We start from the raw sequence: 27,453 nt of genomic DNA on the forward strand, positions 1-27,453 counted from the left end.
CACTGTCAACCACAGAGAGGCCTGGGCTTCTTGCGGTATACCACCTAGGTTTAGGGGCCAAACACCCTAAAAGACAGGTGCCTGCCTACCTGCAGGATGTGCCCGGGTAAACAAACTCGCCATGGCGGGCCGTCGCGTCTTTGTGACATATGGGTGCTTTTTTAACCTAGTGGTTTGCTCAACATAAGGTGCCTAGCCTCGTTTGCTGGTTGCGGGTTGTTGGAGTTGAGGAACACTACTTGATATGAAATGGACCCTCTCTCCCGGGGACTATGGGTAGATGATATTGCATGTGTAGTATTCAACAAAACCTCGACACACATCACCCGCGTTTTTACTGACATTTCCTACATTTAAGATGCGCCAGAGTGCAAGTTGAAGAAGATATGGCATCGGGTCAGCGATAACCGCTGCCACTATCCGTAGAAAGCCTGGAACTAGGTCCGGCCCGTTTCTTAGTGATGGCTAGAACTAAAACCAAAACCAGACCCATACCATCCATCCAGACACAAAGGCGGACGGAGGGTCTCTCGAGCGTGAAGACGCAAACGGCGCGGATACCCACACCCGTAATAAGTGCTCGGCGTCACGTCGCAAACTCGGTGTGAGTAAAGCCCAGCCCAGCCCAGCCCCAGCCCCGAAAGCCATCCCCACAGTGAAGAAAAAGCATGCAACCATCTAAGACAAGCATGGACCAGGCAGAAGAGAAATGTCACGAGAACAACCCATGGCGGCAAGTGCAGAATGCTCCGACAAATCTCCAGGCGGGGATTGGTCCGAGTTCGCACCGCTCGCCTCCCCCCTTTCGACGGACAATTAGGCGATAGGTCAGCGGAATCGGAAGATGCCGCATAGGATGGGCAGCCCTCGGGCAGGCCTTGCGCCTGTGCCTGTGCCTGGCCCAGGGAGGTTAAGGTCCCGGGTCGTACGGTTTGGCAGCTGACTTTTCCGTAAGCGACCGTTGGCGTAATTGTTGCAAAAACATTTCGGCACATCTCCGAGGAGGGCTCCGGGGAGTCGCAGCCACGGCGATGGTCAGCAACGCAACGTGCCCGCTGCAAGAGGACAATTGAGGAATTGACGCCAGCGGCAGTCCGTAAGCAACCGGTCATCATTATTCCTGCCTTAGCTGGCTTTCGGATGCAGGGTCGATGGTGGCTGGCTCCGCACCTCCGCAGTCGGAACCAGGGGTGCTTATCGATATCGCCCTTCGATCGCTGTCCGAGGAAAAGCAGAAGTGAACCCCGCAACATAGAACATCGATGTAATACCGTCTGTCGGGACTAACCTGGCACTGTGCTCACCACACGATAACGAGCGAAGCGCACAGTCCGCAGAGCCTGCATGCACTGCGGATCTAGTTCACTCCATTGACTAATCTAGTTCACACCAATCCAATATCTTGGGCGAAAAGTCCGCGGGCTTCCCTACAAATCCAACGCCATCTCCCCAAGTTCGTTCGTCCTTCTCCTCACTCCTCTTCTACCGTTCCTGCAACCTCATTCACAATGGCGCCCGCGATCCTCATGATTGACCCGAGCGACGACTTCGTCCCGTCGACTCCTTCGACCTCGCCACCCAAGCGCACCCTCCTTCTAGCGCCTCCCTCTCTCGCATCGCACTCCTCCGCCCTCACGTCTGTTCTATCCGACTATGACCGCTCCGTCACCGATCTCCAGATGCTCGACCGTCTCTCCGCGGGACTGGTCAACCTGCCGACCTCCACCTACGACCTCGTCCTGATCCTGGCGGATGCCTCCTCCATGCTGGGCGAGTCTCTCGCCTTGATGAACCGAACCGTCCTCGGCCCCGTTGCTGAAGCACTCAAGCCCAACGGTCGATTGCAGGGGCAGAACGGAAACAACTTGGAGGAGTCGACGCTGTCAAAGGAGGCAGTCCTGGCCGGTCTGGTTGCCTCCCGAGGAGGCTTCGAGAAGCCCGACTACGGCGAGAGCGAAGGTGTCGTTAGCCTAAAGTTCGGAAGCAAGAAGAAGAAGAACCAGGGTGGATTTACTTTTGGAGATGGGTCGGTTTCTCTTAAGAGGAGTGCGCCCAAGGTTGAGCCACCAAAGCCTGTTGCCCCCGCCGGTGTCGGCTTCATCGACCTGAGCGACGATTTCGACGACGACGACCTCATCGACGAGGATGACCTCATGACCGAGGAAGACCTCTTACGCCCCATCAACATCCGTACGTTCCCCCATCTTTCCGACCCCTCCCCCACTCCCACTTCCCACTTTTGCTAACCTCTATCCAGCCGCCGAGTGCCAGCCCAAGCCCGGCAAGCGAAGGCGCGCCTGCAAGGATTGTTCGTGTGGTCTTGCCGAACGCCTCGTCGCCGAAGACGATGCCAAGCGTGCCGAAGCCGACAAGAAACTCGAGAGCGTCAAGCTTGCCTCTGACGATCTGGCGGAAGTCGACTTTACCGTCCAGGGCAAGGTGGGCTCCTGTGGCAACTGCGCCCTGGGCGATGCATTCCGATGCGACGGCTGCCCCTACGTCGGTCTGCCGCCCTTCAAGCCCGGCGAGGAGGTTCGACTGCTGAACATGGATATCCAACTGTAAAGGCATTGTGATGAACGATGGGAACGCAGAAATGCAGGCGTATATACACTTCTTTTTGGGATGGGTTGGATTCGGGTTCAGGACAGGACATGGCGTCCGCAACACACACGGTCAGGAGGTAAAGGATGTTTGTACGGAGCGCTCTACATTTAGATTCGGCGTTCCTGGCGCAGCTTGACCCATTTAGATGATACAAAAAAACCGAGTTGCATTATCAGACTCCAAACGCCGCTCTAACCATGACATGCTCCAACCCTTTGCATATGAGAGTAGCCTAGGACACCAGATAGTAGACATTGCCTCCCTGACCCAAGCGGAAGTAAGTTTAGAAGGGTCCCAGATCATCGCGAGCGTCCGCTCGTGTGGTTCTTTTCGTTGTCCGAGTCGCTATCACTGTCATCACCCACGGCATACTCGGCTCTGCCAGCCACTGTCGGGGTTTCTACATGTAGGTCATCTAGTTCGCTCTCATCGAAAGCGGCGGCCTCAAGATCGCCAGGGCCTTGCTTAGCCCGTAACCCATCCAATCGCCCAGAAGAGTCGTTGCCAGCAAGGGCGTGGTAGGTAGCAACCTTGCGGCGCTCACGCCAGATGAAGTACGCCCAAGCCGTGGCAGCGACGGCGACAATGACGAGGACGACCTCGCCTGATTTCTGATACGCAGCCCACTTGGCCTCCTCCAGCTTCTTCTGCTGGTCGTCCTGGGCCGACTGGGTATTGTTGGTAGCACCGCCGACAGTGGTCTCGGGTCCCTTCTCTCCGTCAATGCGACTGTCGGCAGGGTCTCCACCGATGTGGTCGATGTTGATGCCCATGAAGCGGTCAAGCATGTCTCGGCTTCGGCGGGGCAGGTCGAAGGGAACCATGTGGGAAGAGTTATAGAACAAGACGTAGGTTAAGTTGCGAGCCTCCTGCCAGAAGCCCGCAGCCTCGCCCTCGAAGGTCCAGTCTCGGCGAGGGGCCCAGTTTCCAGGGGTGACCTCGAAGCCTCTGCCACCGTTCCACTTCATCTTATTGAGCATCTCTTCAGTGCCGATGTGGTTGCAGATCAGATCTTCGGCTCCCGAGAAGAGGAGAATCGGGATATCCGCCAGGAGATCGGGAAGATAGTCGACCGCGGGCTTCGAGTTCTTGGCAGAAAACGCATTGCCTACGGCGCCGTTGCACTCCTGCCATCCGGTATTCTTCTGTTCGCTGACGTGTAGAGCGCGAACAACATCGTCCCTCCTCAGGTAGGGACCGACGTGCTTCAAGTCCGGAGGCCAGTTCATGCCGCAGCTGGGGTAGGAATCCTTCAGGCGTACGTCGTACATGTTAATGCATGCATCATTTCCGTTGCCGGACTTGGTAAGCCGGAGGATGGATGAGAGGATGGCTTCGCATTCGCTGTAGTCGACACGACCAGGCTCAGTCGCCATACGCTTCTCGCAAATTCGCAGCTCATGCTTTAACTGCTGGTGTTCATCCGAGCCCTTCTTGATGATGCCCTTGTCGACAGCAAAGGAGATATAGGCGGGATATTGCTCTCGTGGGGAGATCCACCCGTTTCCAATCAACAGCCCCTTTAGATTCCATGGGGTCTGAGGGTTCTTCTTGTTGCGCGCAAGAATTGCTTTCGCAATGTAGGGGATATGTTGTCCAGCATACGACTCACCAGAGATGTAGATCTAAGATAGGTCAGCAAACGAGAACAGCTGAGGTGAGCAACGGAGTACCTACGTCATCAGTGTCATATTGAGGGAACAATTCAAACCACTTCTCGAGGAACTGGACAAACTGGTCGGCCATGTCGTCCAGCTCGTGCACGAAACTGTCGGTGTCGACATAGCTGAAGCCAGTGCCGACCGGATTGTCGACGAAGAGCAAGTTGGCAAACTCGTTCCAGGAGCCATTGTTTGGGACCAGGGTCTTCTCGTCCTTGACTCGATAGGGGCCGATTTCCATCATCGCGCCATCCTCGGAGCTGCATCCAGGTCCACCATTGATCCAGATGACGGTTCGTTGCTTATCGGCGATGTGCTGGTTCTCGAAGTGCCAGAAGAAGAGGTTTCCGTTGTGCTCGGGGGTGATTTCGATATGGCTGCAATTCAAGAACGCGTCAGCAAGGGCGGATATGGCGGAGGCTCGGAATCACTTACCCAGCATGCATCTTGATGGGAGTAGAGTCAGTGGGCAACCCAGGAAGGTTGCGAACATAATAGTCTGCAGCCGAGTCTCCCGCGGAGCCCGTGGCCTGCCAGAGCGCCAGTGAGAGCAAGGCCGACCATTGTCTTGGGCCCGGGAGCATCGAGAGGAGAGCCATGGTGGTGCGGTTGAGACGCCGCGGCGTACTAATCGGAGATGATTACACACACAATAATGGCGACGGCGCAGGAGCCTCGAGGACTACAGCAATGTCGTCATGTATGTGAGGAGAGGAGAAGGAGTCGAGGGAGTTGAGGTTGTAGGTGATGGAGATTGAAGATGCGAAAGGGTGAGGTGGCCCGGAAGTACTCAGCCCCAGCATATGGAGACCCCTTTGGCGGGTTACGGGGATGCCTGGAACCTGGGACGCGAAAGCGACTAGGGGCGTCTTTAGCGGCAGAACATTCGCTGAGATATGGGGAATAGGGCATTGCAGGGCCCTGTTCTGGTCTGTGCAGGGGCGTGTGGCGCCCTGTTGTCGCCGGGAATAGGTGCTGAATAGGGGTGCCGACAGCTTATCCTCCACTGAAAATGAATGCCGCACTTGACTGGCCGTCATGGTTGTCCCTGCGCGTCATCATATCAATTAATACCAGGCCCGCCTTGAAAGAGCCATAGACTTTGGATGAAGTCGAGACTCAATAGGGTTACATTGATATTGCCGGCATTATTCGCCAAGCCGCATGTGCAGGAAGCCGCTATGCTAAGCTTTCAGACAAGGAGAAAGGCTGAAGCAGCTGGAACCGGATGACGATTGTTCTGCTTCGGGCTCACCACTCACACACGCACACTGCCGCTCGCTAGTGTAGACTGGGGAATTTTTAAACCCTCCCTTGGCCAAACCTCACCCATCACAAAAGTACAAAAGTATTCCGAGTCAAATCGCCTCTCCCGAAAGTATTTGTGCTTTCATCGGACTGTGAGTTTATGAAACCGACCCCTCTTCCAAAGCTGCGATCCGTTCCATGGTGCGGACGTAGCTCCGTCGTGCGCAGTGTGCTGAGACCTCAAAGAAAAACAATGGCTGGCAAGACCTTCATCGTCGAGCATCTCGACCCCGAGCTGGGGCCCTGGTCAGAGCTCGAATACCTGGCCATCGCCTCCGAGACACAGGCCACGGGGGGCTCGTTCATCTTGTCTAGCCTGCCGCCTACGTTCCAGGTTCCGGCAGACCTGGCCAGCAACCCGGCCTTCAAGGCGGAGAACCAAGGTGTGGAGGAGCTATACGCCGGCCAGAAGTCGCGCGTGTGTCTCCTTGACCCGTCCGCGGCTAAGGATTTGTCTCCCGAGGACGGCGAGACCTTTGATGCTTTCCTATTTGGGGGGATTCTGGGTATGTAACGCTATTCTCGGCTAAGCAGGGGCCGTAGCTAATGTGTTTGATAGGCGATGATCCTCCTCGAGGTGAGTGACAGTGACAATTTTCCGTCTCACCATTTGTTGACATGCACCTCTCTAGACCGGACCTCTGAGCTGAGGAAGAAGGGGTTTGAAGGCCGCAGGTTGGGGCCCAAGCAGATGACGACTGATACGGCTGTACGAGTAACGCGCATTGTGGTGCAAGACAAGGGTTCGTTCCCTCGAAGCGCGCTACTACACCAGTTTGCTCACAGTAACTAGTTGCACTAGACCAGGTGCCTTACGTGGACTTCCCGGAGCTCAAGTTCAATGAACATGAGAGCACTGAAATGCCCTTCCGCTATGTCAAGACGGAAGACGGAAAGCCAATCATGCCCAAGGTACAAGGCTCACCAACCTGTGTTGTGGATGGATTAAATGCTGACCGCGCTTCGCAGGGCATGGTGGAGTTGATCCAGAAAGACGCCGACAAGGCAGTGAATGATCTATTCTAAACCGTATGGATTTTTCGGATCTGGAATGGTCCGTCGGGTACCATCGCGACGTTGCGTCAGCATCTGACCTAAGCTTCGAGCCGCGTTTCAGGAGTCGATCATACTGGTATCCTCCGTCTTGGAACACAAGGGGGGGCAGATGTCAAAATTTGGGACGAAAGCTTGTTTTTCTTCTCCTGGTTCATACTCGAAAAGAGATTAGATGAGCGACGGATGTAACGAAGTACGTTGCCACAAGCTGAATGAGTATCAGCCAGTTTAATCCACCAGCTCCTCATTACCCCATGAATTTAACCGCGTAACAACGGCCAACTCTAAGTCACACCCTGTAAATCCCCCGTTGCTAGGCACCTCTATTGGTCAGAGACTGCTGCTGCTCTGCTTGATTGGTAGTCCCACAATGTACTGAAAATCGACATCAAGTATAGGGTAGCCGGGTTGAGACTGGTTGCTGGGAATCTCTCATTAGTATTGACACTCGCCTTATGATTCGTTGTCTCTGGAAACTGCTTGGAGTATGAACCTGTTACTGTAGATCAACTAGTCTCTCGCGACTGCGTAGCTGTTGAAACATGGCAACCATCCCAACGTCAAATAGTAAATGCTATTCCTATAGTGCCCAATTAGTTCTCATATCTCAAGGACATGTAGAGAGCCAAACACTGGAGAACACATGAGTCTACAATATACATGTTAAATCCACCCGAAACAGTGATTCGGAGCGTTGATAATATTGAGTCTTGCTGGGCAGGGCTCCAAGTGATGTATGTATTCAGGAAATGCATATAAGCAGTAATGCAGCAAACGCGACATCAGTCCATTCTCGGCGCGACTCTGAATGCAAACTGATGACGACGAAGTCTCGGAAGTCACATTGCTAATAATGATTGTTTTTTCCAGAAGAAAATCCAACGGTACGGATACTATGAAAACAAGATCCCATGATGCTGCACACTCTTCTTAAGCCGAGGTCGCTGCTTAGCCGCAGGTTTTCTCCATGGCGGCAATGTCTGTCTACCACCGCCTCAGATCCCCTGAGAATACTCTTCTGCGGCTCCGACGAGTTCAGCTGCGCATCACTCAAAGCCGTATACGAAGAAAAGAACAAAAACAAGAACCTGATAGAGTCGTTGGATGTGATGGTCTTGCCCCCGAAACGGGTGGGAAGAGGCTACAAGACCATCCGCGAAGGTGAGGGAACCATGCCCCGAGACTAGCGGCTGTACTGATCGTTGTTGGTAGTACCCTGCAAGGTGTTGGCAAAAGAGTTAGGGCTCAAGATTCACCAGCGAGAAACTTTTACTAAGTGGGAGGTGTGTATTCTCAAGATTCGGAGATGCTTTGGATTGATAGAGATGGGCGTTCATGACTGATGCACAACAGCTGCCAGAGGCGACAAATCTCGTCATCGCTGTCTCATTTGGATTGTTTGTTCCTCCCAGGATACTGAGGTCAGCCAAATATGGAGGTCTCAACGTGCATCCATCCCTGCTACCTGAGTGAGTTTCTTGCGCTTCTTTTCCACGAAAAAAAATGGTCACCTAACAGAGGTAGCCTCCGCGGCCCGGCGCCCATACATCACGCCATCTTACGTGGTCATCAGTGCACCGGAGTCTCGTTGCAGACATTGGATGACAAGGCATTTGATCATGGCACCGTATTGGCCCAGACATCGTATCCCGGAATACCAATACCGCCGGGATCAACTGTCCAGGAGCTCACCAACCAACTGGCCCCCATTGGAGCTCATATGCTGGTACAGGGCTTACGGGACGGCGTGTACCTCCCCCCGCGTCAGTCAGCAGGATGGAAAGCCAAGGAGCTCGACGGCGAGGAACTGGTGCATGCCCCCAAGGTCAACAAGGCTGATGGGCAGATCGACTGGGCACAATGGACGACCGAGGACTTTGCTCGTCGAACTCGGGTCCTTGGGTCGGTATGGACACGCGCAGTTAACAAAAAGGGAGATGTTAAGCGGATCATCATTCAGGATACCGAGGCGGCTCCTGTTGATAACCCCAAGACAACTGGCGCACCGCTGTCCTTTGTACAGAACTTCGGAGTGGACTCAAATGATTCGCGGCATGAAAGGCTGGTCAGCGACCTTGGTGATGGAAGCTGTCTTATCCAGCTCGCCAATGGAGAGCAGATCCGAGTGAAGAGAGTCAAAGAGGAGGGCAAGCCTGATCGCGATGCCGCTGTCGTGCTCAGGCCCTATTCCACCCAATGGGCGTGAATCAGAATGGCAGAGGCATGTTATTCTGCATAGTATGTGTCGCTGTTGTGAACATCGAGTGTTGACAAGAGCACATGCATGTGGAGTGAAATGATCAGAATTACACAACAAGATGATCAAAAGCGGCATGCTCACCAGTGATGAGTTGAACCTGAAAGAAATTATTGATAGACACTGGATGGGGCAAGTCTCTGCCAGTGGCTCGCTGGGCTGTGAATGCGGTATTGCGGCTAAACAAGAAGTTAACCGTGTCTCCCAGAACTCTGAACCCTAGTGTGTGTGGATATGATGCCGGGTTGTTGACATGTACAATCCATGCGGTACGTTGGCATTGAATAATATGGCAAGGTTTGTAGGACAATGGTTCAAGTCAATTTCGCAGAGCTGCGATTTAAGCTTCGAGCGTGAAAAGATGGTTTGAAATGGCGTACGTGTAATGTGTTTGGCGTTGAATCAAGAAAGGTTGATGCATATATATTGAACGTTCAAGTAGCAACGGTTCCTTGCACCTCAATCGAACAAGCAACCCGGAAACCCTGTAGTACGAACCACCATCCTTCCGTTTCCGAACGAGAAGAAGCTATATACCCAGAATCCAGAACCGTATCGTGTACCAACAACCGAGAATTAAGCTAAAATGTGCAAAATCTTCCACGTCAGACAGCTCTGTTGGCATTGCAGCGGATATATCAACACCTCGTCAGAGACAGAAGAATGTGATGATCACAAGGAAGGCAAAACATGTGAGACAGAGACTTCAAATGTAACCGTCTACGTAGGGCCGAGTCTGTGTCCCGCGTGTATCATTAGGGAGACATGGGAGAAAAACAGACATAGATGGGAATAAAATAAAACGAAAGCTTGGTGTTTGACTTCGGCGTTCACGTTAAGCTGGATAGGTGGCACATTGCAGGAATGGGATCTGAGCTAGATATGATATAGATCCAACAATATTGCGTATCTCAGGATGGGGTTTCTCGGAACGACTACCTCGTGAATGTGACAGTGTAAGTCCTATGTAAGAATCCTCCTACGGCATTTCGGGAAGATGGGGACTCTTGCTGTTCCACAAGACAAGAGGGAGCTATGCAGCTTTTCTCAGGCCACGAAGACAAGGATATTGGAAAGGCGGTATAGAGTGTAGCGAGAAGGCATGAATCCAGGAGCGAAGATAGTATTGGTTAGTGGAAAGAGGACCCTGTGGACGAGGACGCGCGGGTGTAAATACCCCTGAGCACGGGTTGATGGCTTGCTGTCAACGCATGAAGCGAGGTTGATGAGCGTGGAGTTTTGGCAATGGGCCTCAGCCAGTGAGTGACGTTGAAATACTGCTTGAACCATCGACTGAGATTTCAAGTGATGAAGATCAGCAAAGTCGAGAAATAAGCTCAAAGGGTCTTAAATTCTAGACCTCTAAACCCTAAAAAGATCGACAGGATCGTGGAATCCTTTGGCGCGGCACTCGAAACGCTGGGAAGTGGCTAATCCACCGAAAGAAATAACAAGGGGTGCTGATATGGGGTGGAGCGAAACACCTGCTTAGTCCCAGCTGACTCTGCCCGCGATATGGAGCATGTATGCGCAAGGCAATGCTCTGTCATGTGTCAAGCGTCTGGCAATTTGGGAATGGCTGGAGTGGTGATGAGTCTGATGACGACGCTGGTTGTGGGGATGGACAAGTAGCCAGCGCAATGGAGTCCTGCCCTGTGCGGACGAAGGTAGATGAATGAGTACTTTTTCGGGGCAAATCTTGAAGGTTGTATTCATTGAAATTGGAGCTGTCAGTTGCCAACGCGGAGGAGAAAATTGCCGTCTCGCTCCGTATCATTGTCCTGTCTGGAGTCACAGCTCGGCCATGATTTCAAAGCATCGCGTTCAGGAGTTTGGATACGTCCTTGGTATCCGAGCAAACTCCATAAACCCAAAACTCAAAACCCGAAAAATCCAAAAATCCAAAAATGCCCCAAAACAACTCTCCGGAACCAATGTGTTGTTTCCGGTGCAGCGCTAAACTAAGGTAGCACGCCCATCGAATACCCGGAACTCAATCTCTTGTGATGCTTGGTGGATGCACTGGATGATAGGCCAATATTCCCCTGCGACGAATTAGCGGTATTACCGCTGCCAGCACGGTTGGTGAGCTGGCGCCTGCGTCCCCTGAGTCCCCTGCATCGTCCGCGTGGCGTAGCATTTGGCGGCTCCACCACCTGTCTCTGGCGGCTGTAGTGTGGCTGGCGCGACTCCTCAGTGGACTTTTACTGGACCACCCGTGTAAAACGTGGAACATACACCATCTCCGATTCTCCATTTTGACGCCACATTACGACGACTCCTGAAGCCGTCTGCTTCGAAGCATGACACAGCGCCCAACGGGAGGCAAATATGGGAATACCGCCCCTGCTGCTGGTCACTCTGCTGCCGCTCTGATACCACACTATGCAGCATGAACCAATTACCAAGAACCCTTGTACCATCCGTCCCGCTGGATCCACCGCAGGGTTCTGCTCGACTTCGTCCACCTCCTCCATCTCGTCCGCATCTGTCCATACCTCCACATCGTCCGCAACCCCTGGCTCCATCGTGCCGGCAAATGGACGACCAGTAAGCCGCTGCGCTCGTCTCATCCGCCGTGAGCGGTAGCAGGGGCTCACGTCTCAGCGAGATGACTGTCCTGCGTTCTGGATTGGATCCCGGCGGGATGGGCGGATGAAAGGGCCTCCAACAAACAATGATACGACCACCAAAGAAGATGAGCATAAACAACCAAGGATCTTGGATTCTTGAGAGCTCAGGCTTACCATGTAATGCCAACGCGTACGGCAGTTGCACCTTTGACCGGCTCGGTGCCCTAGTTCTTCTCGAACAAGGGAGGTTATCGCCGATGCTTGTTGGCATGTTTCTAAGCATCCGAGGCAGAGCTTCTTGTGAACTGCCGCTGATGACGACGCCGCATAGACCCTTTACTCGTCATCCCATGGCAAATACTTATCAACATCCTCAACAAAATGTGTGCTGGCTTGTGAAAACGCACTTGCGAGCCTCAAGTCCGCTCCTTTTAGGTCTGGCCGAGAAGTTCCTGCAGTAGCCCTGTCAGGGCGTGCTGTTTCAAGCGCCACTCTTCATGCCCCCTCCTATGCACTACTATGTGCATCAACAACAATGGATAACGGAATGACTCGCTGTCCTGTCAAGACAGTGTTCCCTTTGCCTTCCACGTACCACTCGCGGTCCACTCAGCATCCCCAGTGGGTACCGCCGACCCCAGTCTGGTAGGCCTGGGCATGTTTTGTAATGCTGTCCGTGGTAACGTTGAAACGCCGCCTCCTGTTCTGCTTCCCAATCACGGTGGTACCCAGTCGCCGACAATCTCCTAGACCCTTGAATTCCCAGAACGGGAGCTATTTCTGGAGTCTGATTGGTACCTCGGCGGATCCCTCGCCCTCCGCGAAAGACAGGACCTTGATCAGGATGACTGCTCGTCTGTTGGACCTAGCCCACCCTCTCCAATCGGCCAAAACACCCTGGGAATCTCATCAGGGCTCTCGGCAACCCACCTAACCCGGCCAGCCTCCCAACTCCCGGCCCTGTTCATGTCAGTAGTAGGTCCGAAAGGGGGAGGGAGCCCGTAGAAGTTGCTCAAAACCATCCCTATCCCGGCATCGCAGGTTCAGGAAGAATCTTCTCTTCTCATCCGTATACACGGCTCATTCTTTTAAACACCCCGTGTCCATCGACGTTCCCAGAGCTTCAAGCTCGCTTCTTTGACGTACCGCACGTCTAGCCACTCATTCTTTTACTATCGTCACTCACTTCATTCTTTGTCTGTTTAAATTAACGAATCAATTCCAATATCATGGCTCCTTCTCTCCGTTCCGTCGGCACAGCTGCCCTGGCTTGCATCGGCAGTGCCAGTGCTAAGCAGTGGTACATTCACGACACCTATGATGCCACAAACTTCTTCGACAAGTTTGACTTCTTCAGCGTATGACTTCATGTAACATACCATTGTTTGCACTATCTAACCCTGAATTTAGGACGCGGACCCCAACTCCGGACATGTTGCGTACAAGACCCAGGCTGAGGCCACCGAGCTCGGCATTGCCAAGTGCGAGAACGATGAGGTTTACCTTGGTGTCGACCACACCAACGTTCTCGATTCAAACACCGGACGTCCCAGTGTTCGACTCCACTCCAAGACCGAGTTCAACCATGGCCTCTTCATTGCCCGATTCTCTCACCTTCCCGAACCCAAGTGTGGTTCCTGGCCTGCCTTGTAAGTATTAACAAGACGTTATCTTATTTCTCAACCCTCTGCTAACGACAATCATAGCTGGTCCGTTGGTAACACCTGGCCCGCGGATGGTGAGATCGACTTGATCGAGGGCTGGAACCTGGCCACCACCAACAAGCCCGCCTTCCACACCGGTGACTCGGACGAGTTTGGCACTTGCATGCTCGATGGCGAGAACCAGACCGGCGTTGTTGACACCGACAACTGTGACAACACCTACCAGAACACCCCCGACCAATACCTGAACGAGGGCTGCACCGTCGACGATTACGATGCTCCCTACGGCACCTCCGATGGTGGTGTTTGTAAGTGATGATGACTATCTGGATGCCAAATTGCCCTACTAATTGCAGCTAGATGCCCTCGAGTGGACCGACTCCTTCATCAAGGTCTTTGCCTGGAAGTGGGCCAGCGTCCCCGACAACCTGGACTCCGATGAGCCCAACACCGACTCGTGGGGCACTCCCACTCTGTATCTCAAGAACGACAAGTGCAACATTGACGACCACTTTGTCGACCAGACCCTCATCATCAACATCGCCTTCTGTGGCAACCCCGTTGGCAACGACGACATCTGGGCGCAGGCTTGCAAGGCCGAGACCAGCTACGACACCTGCTCCGAATACGTCTCTGCCAAGCCCGGTGCTTTCGAGAACACCTACTTCAAGATCCAGGACATTCGATACTTCAAGGCTTCCAAGTCCGCCTCCACCAGCTCCGCGATCGCGTCCGCATCCTCCTCCGCATCCTCGTCCGTGTCCTCCGCGTCCGCATCCGTGTCTGCCCCCGTTAGCAGCACGGCCTACACTACTGATGCCACTTCTACCTTTGCCACCCAGACCCGAGCCGCCAACACCTCCATCGCCGTCACTTCTACCGAGAGCGTTGAGATGACTACCTCTGTTGTCTACACCACCCGAGTCAGCACTGTCACCGCCTGCCCCTCGTCCGTCACCAACTGCCCCGTCGGCTCCGTCGTCACCGAGACCGTTGTTGCTTACACCACCGTTTGCCCCGTGACTGCTCAGGCCACCGAGTCTGGTAGCTCTGGTTCCGGCTCTGGCTCCGGCGATGACTCCGAGACCATCACCGCGACCATCACCAACGTCCACACCATTACCAGCTGTGCCGCCTCTGTCACCAACTGCCCCGTTGGCGAACTTTCCACAGAGTTCATCACCACCACCTACTGCCCTGGCAACGGCGAGGGTCCTGCTGCTACAACCACTGGCTCTGGATCTTCTGGATCTGGCTCCGGCGATGACTCCGAGACCATCACCGCGACCATCACCAATGTCCACACCATTACCAGCTGTGCCGCCTCTGTCACCAACTGCCCCGTTGGCGAACTCTCCACAGAGTTCATCACCACCACCTACTGCCCCGGCAACGGTGAGGGTGTTTCCACTACCCCTGGATCTGGCTCCGACAACTCTGCTAGCGAGACTGGTTTCTTCCCTGCCCCGGCTCCCTCTGGTACTCCGGCCTCTGGTACCCCGGCCTCCTACGAGACCCCCGTCGTTGTGTCTACTCCTATTGTCGTCAACACCCCCGTTGTTGTCAGCACTCCCGTTGTCGTCAGCGTCCCCGTTGCCTCCTCCGCCGCCGGTTCCTCCGCCGCCGCCGAGGTTCCTACTACTGCCTATGTCCCCGCCACTCCTAGCACTACTCCTGTTGCCGCTGGATCCTCCTCCAGCAGCGGTAGCACTGCCAGCGAGGTCCCTGTCACTGGCAGCGCTGGTAAAATGAGCGCTAGCCTGGCCCTTATCCTCGGCGCCGCCGCCGCCATGGTGATGATGTAAAGAGGGACACTTTTAGTCGCCTCTTTCTCCTTCTTCTTTAGATTTGTCAATAGAATTGGATAATTAATTCCGAAAAGTACATATTCTCTTTCATAGATTTGTCTTAGATCGAGTTCGGTGTATTTGTGAATGCTGTATGAAACAACGCGCACGGTATGACATATTTCGTTCTAGAATTGCCATTCGCAAAATATGATATGGTAATTGTGTATTAACACTCCGGGGAAAGTAAATAACTCTTATTCTGCTTTGGTATATGAAGTATATCTACGAATATCCTAATGCTAGCTAATATGTCATGATTTTGACAATAGCCTCGACTGTGAGAGCCGGCAAGGCCATCAGGGCGATTATGCGAATGGCCGTACTGGCGCTCTTATTCTCCTTTTGTCTATTCATGTATGGAGACAATGTCCAGTTGAGTAGCTGCTCCTTGATTAAAGCTTGATGCCCGATTCTCAGATGCAGATGAACATTAATCTAGGGGTATCATTCAACTCCATCCCACATCCCTCTACTGCTTATCTATGTGCCCCAAAGTGCCTTCATGACAGACGCGTGCGGATCCATTCGGCCCACTTGCACAGGTCCTCCATGTGCTCCAGGACTCTTCCAAGATCGGCCCTGGTCAGCTCCTTGCTCTTCAGTTTCCGGGTCTCGGTGTCTCCCTCGCGGGGAATAACGTTCTCGTTAGCAACCTCGACGATCCCTTCTTCAAGAACCTTGAGGGTGATGTTGGCGGTTGAGTTCCGGAAGGGGAAGACAACCTGTAGATGTGGAGTTGGGTGAACCCAGAGAGTCACATCCAAGTTCAAGTATTCTTCAGAAGGAGCCTGTTTCTTCGGTTCCTCGGCCACGGGGGCTGGGACCATGTTCATGAAATCTGCCAGTTCGTCCTTGGTTGTTGTGGTGCTGGAGTTCGCCCCAGGTCCTGGGGCCTGGCCATTCGTCGCCACTGGTTGTGTTTCCTTGGTCTTCGACCCGAAGCTATTTTCCAGCAGGGTGGAAATGAAAGCATACTGCCGGAGCAGAGGCATCATTTCGATGAGTTGCTGGGGGTGAGAGAAGGGCATCTCAGTAACCACTTGTGAATATATCTGCTTGTATATAAAAAGGGTATTTCGATGCGGCTTGATCGACGACGTTCGGTCTTTATCATAAACCCGGACGTCTCGCTGGCGAGTAATGGTCCGCAACTCGCTTGGATCCTGCGTGCTGCCTGGAGGAATAGGAAAGAACAGACTGTCGAATGTGGGCGGGTAGCCAAAGACAGGAGGAGCATTCACGTTGGCGAACGCGTGCAGCCGCATCCAGTCGTTCTGAGGAAGAATGACCGGAGGGTCGAATGTGACCGTGAACATGACCTGAGGCACCGTTGCGGTTGAAAGATCAGGCTGCAGCATCTCTATGCCGGCATTCTTGTTTTCCTCTGATGCAGGAAGCACAACATTGGCTGGATCCTGCCAGTCCAGATTCGGCTTCTTTGGATCCATCGAGGGCTCGGCTTTGACAATTTCGTTGGAGATCCAATTCTCCGATACCCTTACGGGAAGGTGTGCCATGCCGCCTGTAGAAGCGCATCCGACTAGTAGCGACCATACCTTCTCTCGAGTTTCGGAAAAGGTCGTGGATTGGTCGTTTGATGGGGGGATAAGTCGCAGGGCCTTCCAATACTGTACGGCCAGTCCCACCCGTTCTCTTGAATGCATAATCGGGTAGCCATGCCTTGTGCACATGGCTACGATAGAGAGGGCGCGGTTTGTCTTGTCACTCATTCCCGGTTCTTCACGCAACTTGGAAATGTCCCACTGATGCAACTTCTCCAGGCTCACATAAATGCCTGCTAGAGCCTCGTGGCAATCTAGACCGGGGATAATGCTGAGCTTGTCCAAATTTGCCAGCCGCTCCAGATTGACTGCAAATTTGTCCAGGGTTTTGGTGAGCGGACTTTGATCCGGGAGAAGTTGAAGGTCTTGGAGCAAGATTTGGCTTGCTCGATCCACGTGCTTGGTGACCGAAGTGGCTGACTCTGGGAAGGCTAGCGAGATATTTGTGACAATATTATTGTCCAGGACGATATCCAACTGGATGGCTGATCCGGCTATCACGAGAATCCTCGTTTTCCGGCCATTAGAGGCAGTCTGTTCTTCGGAAAGGCAGTCGAGTCCTATGCGCTGCGCGAGACGCTCTAAGCCAACTTCGCTGACGAGTCCCTTCTTCTTCTGCGGAGAGTTAGGGAGGTCGGGAGTATTGCCACGGGGTACGTACGTTCAACATTTCCATAATGGCCTCCAACCGCTTCAACTTATCGTCCTCGCTCACAAGGGCACCGAGGTGCCCCAACCCCGCAACACTGACGCTTTCAAGGCCCATATCGAGACCACCACCCATGGCGAGGGCGCCCATAGCGGCCGCGGTCGACGGGCTGTCGAAGTTGAGGGGGGCATTGCTTTGCTGGGCCATCATCCCTGATGTCGCGGGAGACTTCTTGAACTGCTGGGGCGACGAGCGCGGCCCTCGAGGGGAGAAGACGGCATGGGCAGGGTTCGAGAAGGGTGTCGATACAGGAGGTGTTGCGGCGGCGAACTGCGAGGGGGTGCGGCCTTGCTGCGAAGCAACGTGCTTCATGGCTGTGGGTGTCGCCATGGCGATGTGTGTATGGTGGTTGGCGTAGGAGTGGGCGTCTCAAGTTGCGCGAGAGACGAGCGCACAGCCGGTGTCGCTCTATGAGGTTGACGACATCCGCGGGCGGCGATGGATGGGTTCGGAATGGAGGAAATCGCTGGCGCACTGGTGAGTGAGGTTAATTGCGCCGGGTGAGTTGGTGGTTCTTTGATGTCGAAGATGCGAAGTCGTCGCCTTCCAGCCTCACGCACGCACAGTTCAGGTACAAGCTCCAGGTACCACAGAGGCCCCACCAACCCCGAGTTTAGCCGCACCTCCAGTAACGCGCTCTGCGTCGGAGCAGCTCGAATTCTTACGGTAGAACGGGCAGCTTTCAACGAAATCGACAATTGCGCGATGCCGTCTATTTCAGCATCCACGGCAGCTACGACAGCGTCGGCGGCCGCCAAAGCTGCAGCAAGTTCCAGGCAGCAGATTGCGCCGCGGTCGATCTCCATCCTTGTCTCTCCGCCTCCCGTCAACTTTGCAGAACGGCGCTCCATCCTTCAGGTCTTGGAGCAGCATGGCCAGGTCGAGTTCTTCAAATCGGTGCCAGTATGTTGGCCTCGCATGCGAAATACCAGGGATTTGCTAATCATGGCATTTTAGGGCCACGACTCCATGTTCATCTCGTTGATGAAGGATAAAGAAGCCGCCAGCCGATTAATCACCACCAGCCCACTCAGCTATGCCGTATCAGCGCCCCGGAAATCTCCCGAGTCCGTCCTCTCCGACTTATATGCCGGCAAAACCCTCATCAAGTCGAAACCCGTGACGACGCTCAAGAAGGAAGGCACTTCGTCCTTGTCAACCTCGTCATCCTCCAATCCCGACGCGGGAACCGGGGAAGATGCGCCACAGAAGGAATTCAAGATCCAAGTCTGGCCGCATCCGACGTACAGACATCACATCAGCTCGCGTTCAGTCTTGCATAGGTCATGGCCTGATTTTATCGGCAAGAACGAATCCTTCATTACAAATGCCTTGAAGCAATCCCTCCCCAATACCATGGCTGCGAAGGGCCTCGCCAATTGGGAGCCGGACCTGGGCAAGCAGCAAACAGCCGCAGTACCCAAGTCTAAGATGCACGAGCGAGTGCAAATGTTGTCTTGGCTTCCTGGAAAGCTACAGACGCGAGGTGTACGCCGGCAGCAGTATGCTTCGTCTGCAACGGATGCCGAGCCGGACGAGGCAGTGTCATCGACAAGGGATGCTACACCAGCTGAACCAGCTGCACGCCGTCCATTCACAACGCTGTCTGGCTAAGACAACTGCGGAAACGAACCACCAGGAACAACACGTAAACCTGCAGGCCTCCCACATCCTCGTCACTAGTCGCGAAACTCTCTGCCCACCGCCAAACACCCTGTCACACGCTTGATCACATTGCATCCAGCCTTGGCACCCTGGTCACTCTTGTCACTCGTCGCAAGCGAAAGAGCGCAGCGCAAGAAGAATAAATTTGCCTCGGTGCAATAGTAGCGAGACACAACTGGTCATTCCATGTCATCACACTTCAAGGCTATCCTGATTTCAATTGGACCATGCCAAGGCGGGCTTGTGACGTCTACATTGTGCCGTAGACCGAGAGCAAATGCCGCCTGGGGTCAAAGCAGGGCACGCCGATCGCCCATCCTAGGTAGTATGGAGTAGTAACTTAGCCCGATTCGACAAAGCCACATCAGCTACGTCACCACATCACAGCCCGGGACACACTAACAGGGGGAATATTCGCATTGCAATGCGCCACGACACACAGACATTTGCGACGGGTGCGCAAAGACAAGGTCTTGACAAAAGCCATTTGATGACGTTTCAGCCAAGGGCTCGGCCCATGCGCTGTGGATCTGTGGCGTGCGGATTCGTCTGCTTGGGAATTAGATGAACCTGCTACTTAATAAGTATATATGTCAAGAGCCAGAACCACGATTACTGGTTCGACATTCCTTTTACTATTCAGTATCGACAGTGTATCCCTACATCAAAAGGCAACCTCCTTTTGCTGCATCTCTTCACTCCCACCACTTAGACCCAGTCAACAACACAGGACAACATCACAATGGGACTTGGACGATTCATCCACCACTTTGGCGCATTCTTGCTGTTCTCAGCAACAGTGTTGCTCGTTGTTGTTGACATCACGGCCCCCGTTGTCAACGACATCTCCCTTCTCAAGGTCGACTTGGGTAACTCCGCTGATGGCTCGGCTGTCACGTTCGGAACATTTGGCTACTGTGTTCTCGATGTCAATGGACGGTACGTTGTGATACTCGAACATGTTCCGAAGCCATAATACTAATTGGGATTTAGGGACGACTGCTCAAAGGTCAGAATCGGTTACAACCCGGCCCAGGTCATCACAGCTGTTGATGGCACCGAATTTTCCAACGCTTCTGAGAATACCTCCAAGGCATTGACGAGAGTCATGGTGTTGCACCCAGTTGCCACTGGCCTCTGCTTCATCGCTTTCATCCTGTGCCTCGGAGCGGGCACTCTGGGTTCCTTCGTGGCTTCCCTTGTCTCTGCCCTGGCTTGCCTGGTCACTGTGGTGGCGCTCGCATGCGACTTTGTCGCCTTTGGCATCATCAAGCGCAAGGTCAACGACTCCAGCACCGGCAGCAGCGCTAGCTGGAGTGCCGGGATCTGGCTCGTCCTCGTCTCGGCCATTCTCGCACTGGCTGCTACCGTCGTGGTTTTCTTCACCTGCTGTGCTGGTCGATCCCGCCGCAGACGTGAGTCTGGCAAGATGGGAACCATTCACGAGTAAGATCGCAGCTCGGCGACACCGAACATTACGAGAGTGGTGCATCTAATACTCTGCAACTTAATGTGAAATGAGTGGGAAATACCTGGTGGTAATCACGAGTCTCTGAGGCGGCTCGCTAGGAAAGAAGGAGTTTATGACGGAGTACGACACCGCTGTTGCAATATCCTGTACATGCTATGATATCCGGCGTGAAGGCATCTTACGTCTCACGTCTTCCTTCAATTTGTTAAATAAAACCAAATACTTTGATTCTGAATCATTATATGCATACAACATAAATGTAATTGTGTACTGCTATTGCCACATTTGAATTCACCAACTAATCACGCCATGGTGGCTCGGTGACTGTATGTGATTGTCATATTTACACTAATCAACTAATCTCGTGATGTTGACACCATCCCAGAGGGGCAGAAGGAACGTCTCGAGCCTTGGGTTCGACACACACAAGTCGTTAAACTCCCTCACCGCAAGGATGTGTTTCATCCTGTCCTCCTCTAGGACTGTGTCAAGATCAGCTACGAGGCCTCTACGCAGCACGTTGTCGGAGACGACGAGTGCACCGGGGCGCAGCAGGCGACGTGTGCTCCCGGGCTGAGACCCCTCCAGCAGCTGCTTCAGATACCCAGGGTATCCCGTCTTGTCTGCGTCGATGAAGACGATGTCGTAGGGCTCGCTCGGGCTGAGCTTGGACAGTCTGTAGGGTGTTAGAATCTTGTAGTGGAGGAGTGGAACCGGCACTTACGTCTCGGCAGCGGGGCCCACGACGATCTCGACGTTCATGATGCGGTTGGCGGCGAAGGCGTCGTTGGCTATCTTGGCATACTTGGGCTCGAACTCTAGGCCCGTGACGCGTCCTTCCGGCCCGACAGCATGAGACCAGACCATGGCGGAGTAGCCAACATAGACGCCGATTTCCAAGACTGTAGCATTCAGTGGTGAGCATTCTGGCGTATGGGGTGACAGAAGCACTCATTTGCTCACCTCGCTTTGCGCCAATAGACCTGGCTAAGACATAGTTCCACTGGGACTGAAAGTTGGAACTCATGAAATATGAGTCATCACGGTTCGCTGCGATGGAGGCGTGGAAGTCGGTGATGTATTTGGGCAGTGGCGTTGAATGCTGCGCAGAGTACTCGGTGACCTTGCGGCTGAGCTCGGGGGTTGCGTACAGCGGGGTTTCGTTTTCCTTCATCTTCAGAATTGTACAACAATGGAAGCCTATTCAATGGAAATTGTAATTATGTAGTTATCTACCGCCGACTTAGCCTCTACAACAGGTGTTGAGGGGGCTTATTTATGTTGTTGAGGCAGGCTCGGAGTCCGAGTTCACGGCGTCTCGCGATACCCCTCCACTTGCCGACATCCGGTCCGCCCAATAGTCCGACCTCGTAGTAGCGTGTTGGCTCGGAGTTAAATCGCTTCTTGATGGTTGGATAAAGACTTTGGATAAGCCGATGATGGAGATCACACGGGGGATGGGAGCGGAAGCGGAATTTCCGCGCAGGGCACAGTGCTTGAGCTGCGGAGGAGTGGGACCAACCGTACACATCTAACTTTGACGTGACTTTGGGCAGGGTTGACACAATCACACTTCATCCTGCAAGCCATGAGAGCGGGTTAAAAAGACAATTATTAATGACAGAATAGATGCGTCTTAAACTACTAGTTGCCAATACAGAAACCACTAGATACACAAAAGCCGCACCCCATCCATCCGCAGTAGAAGCACTTTTCCCATGCGCCCCTTTTGAGGGAACTCGTAGTGTCGCCCGTGGCTTACAGGAGCATGAAGGCGACCAAGCCAGCGAGGGCGAGGCCAGCAGCAGACGCGGCGTTGTGGGCAGCACCGGCAACGGGGACGGTCGCGGGAGTCGTGGCGCTCGTCTCGGACTGAACAGGAGGAGGGCAGGGCTTGGCGGGGGTAGACTTCGTGGGCTTTGCGGGAGCGGGAACCGGGACCTCGGGCTGCTCGGGGGCAACAGACGGGCAAGGGGCGATGACCGACGATGGGGCCGGAGCCGGAGCGGGGGCCGGAGCGGGCTTGCTGGTAGGCTTGACCGGGGCGGCGGAGGACTCCTTGGTGGGACAAGGCTTGACCGGGGCAGCCGAGGACTCCTTGGTGGGGCAGGGAGCCGGAGGGGCAACAGAAGACTCCTTGGTTGGGATGGGCGCAGCGGACGATTCCTTGGTAGGGCAAGGGACGACAGGGGCAGCCGAGGACTCCTTGGTGGGGCAGGGAGCCGGAGCGGCGGAGCTGGAGGGGCAGGGCTTGACCGAAGGAGCCTGAGAAGAAGCCTTGGAAGTCGTAGTCGGGCAAGGCGCGGTGGTGACGGGCTTGACACTCGAGGACGGGCACTTTGTAGTGACAGTCTTCAGAGAAGTAGGGCACTTGGTGGTAGTCACCACCTCAGCCTTGGAGGTAGAAGTCGAACATTTAGTAGTGGTAGAGGTTGGGCACTTGGTGGTAGACGACGGGCACTTGGTGGTAGACGGCGGGCACTTGGTAGTAGACGGCGGGCACTTGGTAGTAGTGGTTGTCGGGCACTTAGTAGTAGTCGGTGGGCACTTGGTGGTGGTGGTTGTCAGGCACTTAGTGGTGGTTGTCGGGCACTTAGTAGTAGTTGGTGGGCACTTGGTAGTCGTCTTGGTTTCCGTCTTGGTGTAGCACTTCTCACCGTAGCATGGCTTGGCCTCCTTGCAGTGCCAGCAGCCGGGCTGAGCCCAGTTACCCTTGCACTCGCAGCACGGCTTGCGCTCGCAGTCCTTGCCATGGCATCGATACTTGGGCCACGGCTTATGCTCGCAGTGCTTGCCGTGGCATCGGTACCTGGGCTTCGGGCACTCGCAACGACCGCCGGTCTTGGGGCAAGGGCAAGGCAGGGGCTCCGCGGGCTTGGGGCAGTGGTCACCCTTGCAGGGGTTGGGGCGGCCCTTGTGCTCCTTGTGCTCCTTGGAGATGTGGTGGTGGTGGTGGTGTTGGTGAACGTGAGCATCATCGTGATGATGAACGTCGTGGTGTTGGTGATAGTGAGGGCAAGTAGGGCCCTTGCAAATGACATGCGAGTGCTTGCCATGCTTGTGAGAGGGGTCGTGGTGAGAAGACCCGTGGCGACTGTATTCCTCAGAGCCGTGGCTAGACTTGCCAGATGAAGAGCTGTGGCCAGACTTCTCAGAGGAGCTGTGGCCAATCTTGCCAGATGAAGAGCTGTGGCCAGACTTCTCGGAGGAGCCGTGGCTAGACTTCTCAGAGGAGCCGTGGCTAGACTTCTCGGTGGACTCGCCAGACCTTCCAGCGGAAGAGCCGTGGCTAGACTTCTCGGTGGACTCGCCAGACCTTCCAGCGGAAGAGCCGTGGCTGGTCTTCTCGGTGGACTCGCCAGACCTTCCAGCGGAAGAGCCGTGGCTGGTCTTCTCGGTGGACTCGCCAGACTTTCCAGCAGAAGAAACGTGGCTGAGCTTCTCAGAGGAGGACTCGATAGACTTTCCAGGAGAAGAGGCTTGGATGACCTTCCCAGAGCTGCGGGAGTCAGTCACGACGATTTCATCGGACAATTTTCCGCCACGAGAGGTCTCGGCATCAACGCTCTCGCTCTTACGAGAGCTGCCGCCAGAGGGGGAGGACTCGGAAGACTTCTGGACATCCAAGTTGGAGATGGCCCTCTCGCCGTGGAAGTCAGTAACCCCAGCCCGGGCAATGCCGTTGAGGAGGGCCAATACGGCCAAGACGTTGTGACGCATTGTGAAGTAAAATAGAGTCGAGACCCAAACGATTGACTTGAAAGAGCACAAGGCAGGAGAGGTTTGGCTCCCGATGAATAGATGAACGAGCGAACTGAGGAGGCAAGTGGCCAGGGAATCAAAAGACAGGCCCAGATCCCCTCTCTTATAATCCACGACTCCTGTTCTGACTTCCATGTTTTCGTCACCCAACTCAATTGTCTACACGTCGCTGGCGTTGAAGCTGTCAACTTGCATCTGCTGACTCCGGTGAGGAGAAGTCAATCGCGCGGGGTAACGCATAGGACCGAGCGACGAGCCATGGTCTGGACTGATCCTTTCCCACAATGAGTGGCTCCAAGACGAGCAGAGAGCTTTCAACAGACTTCCGTGAGACCTCTCGCAGACTGGGCTGAACTGTACGCGACACCCACAGTAGACTTCACGTCTCGAAAATAAACAACTTCAAAGACAAAATCGTCGCGTATCATCTGGATGAGTGCTGCAGACGTCGAGAGTTTGAACGGTTGGCCTGGAGAGTGTGTTGAGAAAAAACGTTGATGTTGTCTAAATCCAATTGTTGTCCCCGAAGCTACCGCTCAACGACCAAACCTTGCGCCAAAGGCCGCGTAACAGATAATGCTCGCTATTAATATGCACAGTCTCAATCCCCAATTCTGTCTTTTCTGTACCACCATTCTTTCTCGGCCAAATACAGAAACCCCCCAACGCCCCTTACGCCAGTAGAGGATAGCGAGATACCGGATAGACGCACACTTATTCTTCGGGAACGCCAGAGAAAAGTCCGAACCGCATCCGATGGCTCTGTGGATACGTTAGCATGCAAGACCCAACTAAACCCGGTAAAATCGAGAGCATGGCGGACCAATGCTGCAGGAGGAGGGACAGGGGCGGATCGGAGACGCACCCATGGTAGCTTTGGGATGACTACAGCCAAGACGGCGAGGAAGTTAATGATGAAGTAAGCAAGATCGTAGTGGGTGTAGTGGGTGCTGAGGAGAAACAGCGAAATTGGGACACTGAGGAGAAACTTCTTGGTGGGCGTGTACTGGGCACCGTTGTCGATCTGCTCCCACATGTTAAGGTTGTCAAAGGCACCGCTGTTGAATTCGAACGGCACGCCGCGGACATAGTGAAACATCAGGTACGAGCCGAACATGTACGTCATGTTGGTGAGGGTCCACGAAGTCTCCTGGGAGACGCCGGGAATGATGTCGTAGAATATCTTGAGGCACGCGATCAGGACAATGTGGATGGTCCATGCTCCTGGACAGGATTCGACGTCAGCAATGTAGCCCTTCGGCGTGCACGGAAGGATCAAGGGCCAGATATACCTTTGGCGTTTGTCCAGTTCGCATTGAGGTTGGGGAGGGCAGCCTGGTCGCTGATCTGCTCGAGAGTCTCGGGAGGCTCATGGTAGACCTGGAGGATACTGCTAGATCTCCTCCTCCGGGCGCCGGCGCCTGCGTTACGCTCGGGCATGTTGAGATATATGCTTCCCCGTCGCGCAGGTTTTGTGCCTGCGTCGTAGGAAACGGTGCGCTGGAGCAGGATTGGAGAAGACAGCTTGGCGGTATTGACGGGTGAGGACGCGGAGCGCGAGTGAGGAGGGTCGGTCGGTGCGGATAGCCGGATCGGCGGGAAGATGGACGAATGGGATTGGTGATGGTCGATGGGCGAGGAAGATGAAGCGAAGGAGATTAGAGAGCGTGGCTGAGTGGGAGACGGCTGATTCAGTGGCTCCCCCTAATGATGTCACGGAGAGCGACGGGGATGCAAGGCGGATGCAGGGGAGAGAAAGGCGAAGTTATCGATACGAGGCCGGATGGGCGGAATGGCCGTCGAGGCAGCGGCGGCGATGGGCGCGATGGGTGAGAAATGAAGATGAATGAAGATGATGGAGATGAGACGACCGGAGCGAGTCGTGGGTAAGGGCGAGGAGGAGGGGATGTCGAGTGGAAGATTGAACGACGCCGACGGAGGCGACACCTAAGTTTAGAGCGATGAGCCACTCGGACGCCCACGAGACGAGCAAGCAAGCGAGACGGGACACGCACGAACCAGCGGAATAATCCAGGGGACTTCAGGGGATTCCAGGGGACTCTAGGGACCTCAGTTGCGGATGCAGGGGAGGAACTGGGCAAGATGGGCGATACTGGTGCGTCGGGTGCGGCTTAGTGAGGCCAGTTCGGCCAGTTCGGCCAGGGAGGGTGGAGGCTAGATTGCTGGAGAGGGGCTTTAGGGGACTGTTGAGGCCCTAGGAAGCTAGCGGGCGAGTGCTAGCGCGGCTTCTGGACCGGGGCCGGACCGAGCTCCAAGCAAAGGACACCGGGTTGCTCTAGGCTCAGGGAAAGGACTTGAGACACACACGTGCACAGGCTGACGACGACGAGGAGCACGAATGAATGGTGGACTACCGGCGACCGGGCAAAGGAACTGCACACGGGTTGTGGCCCGTGGGACGTCGGTACGGAGACGGGGGATCGGCAGGGCCAAGACGGAGGTGGACGGCGACGGTGACGGTGACGGCGGGATGAATAAACACACAGATGTTGGTAGTTGTATGCAGATGGAAGACAGATTCAAGGGTAGGTTCCGGGAGTTCGGAAAGGAAGAGCGTGGGGTGGTGACAAGAGATATACTTTTTTTCTAGGCGTCCGCAGAGCTGGGACAGATGCCAGAGATACGAGATGGATACATAGATACATGGAGATATGGAGAGATTGCGTGGCTTGCACAATTGTTCTTTGGGTCGACTGCTTCGCCGCCTTTTGATCTGGCCAGACTCTCCCAGTCGACAGTCACATCTCGCACGCTGCCAAGTTTCGTGCTGCACACGAGATCTCGCAGCACGTGTGGAATTGACAATATCGGCTGACGTCGCATGTCTGTCGGAGCATTGGGCCGGGCCGTGCAGTGCATTGTGCAGCGCCACTGGGGTCTGCTGACGCTGTGCCCGCCGAACCGCTCCATCGCCCCATCGCTCCATCAGCGCTGGCAGTGCAATTCAGGGCATTCAGGGACCGGCCCTGGCATTCCTGAACATTGCTATTCCGGGCAGCACGGGAAATTGTTTGGGATGGCCGCTCGGCAGGGAGGCCGTGGTTAATCCTCGGGACCCGGCCCAGCTTGGGAGTTTGCCCGTGCCAGATGGAACCTGCAACATACAGCCGTCGTCTGATTGGCCGCCTCTGAATTTTTTCAATGAGCTCCCAATATCACATCGCCGCTCTCATCTCTCTGCTTGAAGCGAACGCAACGCGGTGCATCCCCATCACCACTGCCCTCACCATCTGACGACTCCCGCCCAGCCTAGTCGCTAAAAGGGGGGATCTCACTTGGTCCAGGAA

General features: G+C 54.6%; 14 protein-coding genes across 14 annotated transcripts; 6 read left to right on the forward strand and 8 right to left on the reverse strand.

The window, feature by feature from the left end:
* Positions 1–44: 44 nt before the first annotated feature.
* BGZ61DRAFT_234565 (uncharacterized protein) lies at positions 45–1,536 on the reverse strand. The gene has a single exon (XM_046238258.1). It carries the CDS (start codon positions 1,251–1,253, stop codon positions 456–458), a length of 798 nt encoding a protein of 265 aa, XP_046104644.1. The 5' UTR covers positions 1,254–1,536; the 3' UTR covers positions 45–455.
* On the forward strand, positions 1,527–2,565 carry BGZ61DRAFT_351824 (cytokine-induced anti-apoptosis inhibitor 1, Fe-S biogenesis-domain-containing protein; the record flags this gene model as incomplete). Its single annotated transcript, XM_046240368.1, has 2 exons — positions 1,527–2,190; positions 2,258–2,565. The coding sequence occupies 2 exons, from the start codon at positions 1,527–1,529 to the stop codon at positions 2,563–2,565; spliced, it is 972 nt and encodes a 323-aa protein (XP_046104645.1).
* A 341-nt stretch (positions 2,566–2,906) lies between these two features.
* On the reverse strand, positions 2,907–4,867 carry BGZ61DRAFT_532109 (pheromone-processing carboxypeptidase KEX1; the record flags this gene model as incomplete). The annotated part of the gene is made up of 3 exons (XM_046253823.1): positions 2,907–4,232; positions 4,285–4,645; positions 4,704–4,867. The coding sequence occupies 3 exons, from the start codon at positions 4,865–4,867 to the stop codon at positions 2,907–2,909; spliced, it is 1,851 nt and encodes a 616-aa protein (XP_046104646.1).
* Positions 4,868–5,347: 480 nt separating this feature from the next.
* Positions 5,348–6,941, forward strand: BGZ61DRAFT_451016 (SAM-dependent RNA methyltransferase). The gene is made up of 6 exons (XM_046245785.1): positions 5,348–5,668; positions 5,763–6,082; positions 6,136–6,153; positions 6,209–6,319; positions 6,370–6,488; positions 6,546–6,941. The coding sequence occupies exons 2-6, from the start codon at positions 5,770–5,772 to the stop codon at positions 6,600–6,602; spliced, it is 618 nt and encodes a 205-aa protein (XP_046104647.1). The 5' UTR covers positions 5,348–5,668; positions 5,763–5,769; the 3' UTR covers positions 6,603–6,941.
* Positions 6,652–6,941, reverse strand: BGZ61DRAFT_234571 (uncharacterized protein). Its single transcript, XM_046238259.1, has one exon. The coding sequence runs from the start codon at positions 6,878–6,880 to the stop codon at positions 6,701–6,703; it is 180 nt and encodes a 59-aa protein (XP_046104648.1). The 5' UTR covers positions 6,881–6,941; the 3' UTR covers positions 6,652–6,700.
* Positions 6,942–7,427: 486 nt separating this feature from the next.
* On the forward strand, positions 7,428–9,081 carry BGZ61DRAFT_234596 (formyl transferase). Its single transcript, XM_046238260.1, has 4 exons — positions 7,428–7,793; positions 7,845–7,915; positions 7,986–8,101; positions 8,157–9,081. The coding sequence occupies exons 1-4, from the start codon at positions 7,544–7,546 to the stop codon at positions 8,836–8,838; spliced, it is 1,119 nt and encodes a 372-aa protein (XP_046104649.1). The 5' UTR covers positions 7,428–7,543; the 3' UTR covers positions 8,839–9,081.
* Positions 9,082–12,691: 3,610 nt separating this feature from the next.
* BGZ61DRAFT_351466 (uncharacterized protein) lies at positions 12,692–14,931 on the forward strand (the record flags this gene model as incomplete). The annotated part of the gene is made up of 4 exons (XM_046240334.1): positions 12,692–12,820; positions 12,873–13,111; positions 13,169–13,434; positions 13,487–14,931. The coding sequence occupies 4 exons, from the start codon at positions 12,692–12,694 to the stop codon at positions 14,929–14,931; spliced, it is 2,079 nt and encodes a 692-aa protein (XP_046104650.1).
* Positions 14,932–15,155: 224 nt separating this feature from the next.
* BGZ61DRAFT_517556 (mediator of RNA polymerase II transcription subunit 1-domain-containing protein) lies at positions 15,156–17,775 on the reverse strand. The gene is made up of 2 exons (XM_046252334.1): positions 17,200–17,775; positions 15,156–17,153 (listed from the first exon to the last, which is right to left on the reverse strand). Exons 1-2 carry the CDS (start codon positions 17,575–17,577, stop codon positions 15,477–15,479), a joined length of 2,055 nt encoding a protein of 684 aa, XP_046104651.1. The 5' UTR covers positions 17,578–17,775; the 3' UTR covers positions 15,156–15,476.
* Positions 17,776–17,952: 177 nt separating this feature from the next.
* Positions 17,953–18,861, forward strand: BGZ61DRAFT_532114 (uncharacterized protein; the record flags this gene model as incomplete). The annotated part of the gene is made up of 2 exons (XM_046253824.1): positions 17,953–18,150; positions 18,205–18,861. The coding sequence occupies 2 exons, from the start codon at positions 17,953–17,955 to the stop codon at positions 18,859–18,861; spliced, it is 855 nt and encodes a 284-aa protein (XP_046104652.1).
* Positions 18,862–19,654: 793 nt separating this feature from the next.
* Positions 19,655–20,362, forward strand: BGZ61DRAFT_532115 (actin cortical patch SUR7/pH-response regulator pali; the record flags this gene model as incomplete). The annotated part of the gene is made up of 2 exons (XM_046253825.1): positions 19,655–19,851; positions 19,906–20,362. The coding sequence occupies 2 exons, from the start codon at positions 19,655–19,657 to the stop codon at positions 20,360–20,362; spliced, it is 654 nt and encodes a 217-aa protein (XP_046104653.1).
* Positions 20,363–20,613: 251 nt separating this feature from the next.
* Positions 20,614–21,845, reverse strand: BGZ61DRAFT_389661 (S-adenosyl-L-methionine-dependent methyltransferase). The gene is made up of 3 exons (XM_046242801.1): positions 21,347–21,845; positions 21,108–21,285; positions 20,614–21,059 (listed from the first exon to the last, which is right to left on the reverse strand). The coding sequence occupies exons 1-3, from the start codon at positions 21,555–21,557 to the stop codon at positions 20,732–20,734; spliced, it is 717 nt and encodes a 238-aa protein (XP_046104654.1). The 5' UTR covers positions 21,558–21,845; the 3' UTR covers positions 20,614–20,731.
* A 224-nt stretch (positions 21,846–22,069) lies between these two features.
* BGZ61DRAFT_588076 (uncharacterized protein) lies at positions 22,070–24,103 on the reverse strand (the record flags this gene model as incomplete). The annotated part of the gene is made up of 1 exon (XM_046256508.1): positions 22,070–24,103. The coding sequence occupies one exon, from the start codon at positions 24,101–24,103 to the stop codon at positions 22,142–22,144; it is 1,962 nt and encodes a 653-aa protein (XP_046104655.1). The 3' UTR covers positions 22,070–22,141.
* A 756-nt stretch (positions 24,104–24,859) lies between these two features.
* BGZ61DRAFT_351467 (ORMDL family-domain-containing protein) lies at positions 24,860–25,585 on the reverse strand (the record flags this gene model as incomplete). The annotated part of the gene is made up of 3 exons (XM_046240335.1): positions 24,860–24,907; positions 25,011–25,369; positions 25,438–25,585. 3 exons carry the CDS (start codon positions 25,583–25,585, stop codon positions 24,860–24,862), a joined length of 555 nt encoding a protein of 184 aa, XP_046104656.1.
* Positions 25,586–26,067: 482 nt separating this feature from the next.
* Positions 26,068–27,288, reverse strand: BGZ61DRAFT_234647 (uncharacterized protein). The gene is made up of 2 exons (XM_046238261.1): positions 26,165–27,288; positions 26,068–26,092 (listed from the first exon to the last, which is right to left on the reverse strand). The coding sequence occupies exon 1, from the start codon at positions 27,090–27,092 to the stop codon at positions 26,517–26,519; it is 576 nt and encodes a 191-aa protein (XP_046104657.1). The 5' UTR covers positions 27,093–27,288; the 3' UTR covers positions 26,068–26,092; positions 26,165–26,516.
* Between the last annotated feature and the right edge of the window lie 165 nt (positions 27,289–27,453).

The sequence above is a fragment of the Ilyonectria robusta genome (genome assembly GCF_021365365.1).
Source record: "Ilyonectria robusta strain PMI_751 chromosome Unknown BGZ61scaffold_9, whole genome shotgun sequence".
Lineage (NCBI taxonomy): Eukaryota > Fungi > Ascomycota > Sordariomycetes > Hypocreales > Nectriaceae > Ilyonectria > Ilyonectria robusta.